Source organism: Volvox carteri, assembly GCF_000143455.1.
Source record: "Volvox carteri f. nagariensis unplaced genomic scaffold VOLCAscaffold_433, whole genome shotgun sequence".
Classification (NCBI taxonomy): domain Eukaryota; kingdom Viridiplantae; phylum Chlorophyta; class Chlorophyceae; order Chlamydomonadales; family Volvocaceae; genus Volvox; species Volvox carteri.
In genome coordinates, this window is record NW_003307960.1 from 6,535 (window position 1) to 8,021 (window position 1,487).

At 57.0% G+C, this 1,487-nt stretch overlaps 1 protein-coding gene across 1 annotated transcript; it reads right to left on the bottom strand.

The window, feature by feature from the left end:
- Nucleotides 1-292: 292 nt before the first annotated feature.
- VOLCADRAFT_101171 (uncharacterized protein) lies at nucleotides 293-888 on the bottom strand (the record flags this gene model as incomplete). The annotated part of the gene is made up of 2 exons (XM_002959621.1): nucleotides 293-422; nucleotides 476-888. The coding sequence occupies 2 exons, from the start codon at nucleotides 886-888 to the stop codon at nucleotides 293-295; spliced, it is 543 nt and encodes a 180-aa protein (XP_002959667.1).
- Nucleotides 889-1,487: the final 599 nt, after the last annotated feature.

Sequence of the window (1,487 nt, forward strand, 5' to 3'; positions counted from 1 at the left end):
TCGTTTTTTCGCACCGCACCGCACCGCGCCGCACCACACCGAATCGCACCGCACCACACCTGGGCCCGCGGAAGGCGCCCCGGAGCATGGCCGTGCGCCGCTTCGTCGGGCGCGCTAGCTCCGACGTCGAGTGGGAGCCGTAGTCGCCGGTTCGATCCCCGCGCCGGCGCGTCGATTCATCCGCTTTTACGTTGCGGCTCGCTGGCTTCGTCGCCTATTCTTCTATTTTTCGTTCGGGAGCGCTGCCTTCGTCGTCGCGTGGTTCGTTTTTCGCGTCGTCGTCGTTTATTGTTCATTTCTTTTCGTTCTGGACCGTGCACCGCACACCGCGTCGTCCCGGACTGCACTGCTCCACGCCTGGGCCCGTGCAATGCGCCCCCGAGCATCGCCGTGCACCGCTTCGGTGTCCGCGCCGCACCGCACTGCACCGCGTTGCACCGCACCGCGCCACACTGCGTGTGGCAGTGCATCGCACCGCACCACACCTGGACCCGCGCAATGCGCCCCGGAGCATCGGCGCTCACTTCTTGTGGTGTGCGCTAGCCTCGACACTGAGTGGGAACCGCGGTCGCCGGCTCGATCCCGGTGCATGAGTTTCTTTTTGTTTTTTCGTTCGGGACCGTTTACCGCACCGCACCGCACTGCACCACGATTTAACGCGCAAATCGCAAAACATTGGCTGCACCGCACTGCGCAATTTGACATGCGCCGACTCGCGCATTTTAACGCGCAACCCACCACACAACTCGACGTGCAATTAAACATGCAATTCAACGCGCAATTTAACGTACACGAAACCACGCAATTTGACGCGCACTGAACTGTGCAGTGCTTGTCCAACGTTGTCCGTGTAGGCTGTACGGCATTTTGTGAAGCTGTTTTGTTCATGGACGTTGCCTCGCTACATTATAATTGCACCGCATATATACGCATCCGGTTTACTTATTTTCAGATACGGTTGCTTTAAAGCTGGCGGTTGTAGACTAGTTGCGCTGCCGACATAAGCTGCGCGGTATTTCGCGAAGCTGGCCTCTTTACATGCATCGGCTCGCTAACCGATTTTTGCCAGACGACAACATCTCGGCACATCAACGGTTGTTCATCGCCATCGATGGCTATTCATCGCCATCCTCATCTGCACATCCTACACGATACAAGGTCAGTCCACGTTGCAAAGCAGTAGCAATGAATAGAAACAACGAATAGCAGTGAGTAGAAACGATAGCAAGAATAGCAAGGAAAAGAAACACAACGCGCACCGAAGTGTGATGCGCAACACAACCTGACCCACGGGACAGTTTGCGCACTCGGTCGTGTTCGCTGGGTCGTGTACCGCATTTTTTTTATTTCCATTGAGACCGTGCACCCCACCAGCTATGTCTCGGCTCGTCGTGCTTCGTCGTGCTGTATCATCGTGCTATCTCTGTCACCGTGTGGGAGCCGCCAGTCGCACNGTGTCGTCGGCTCGATCCCACGACAACATCTCG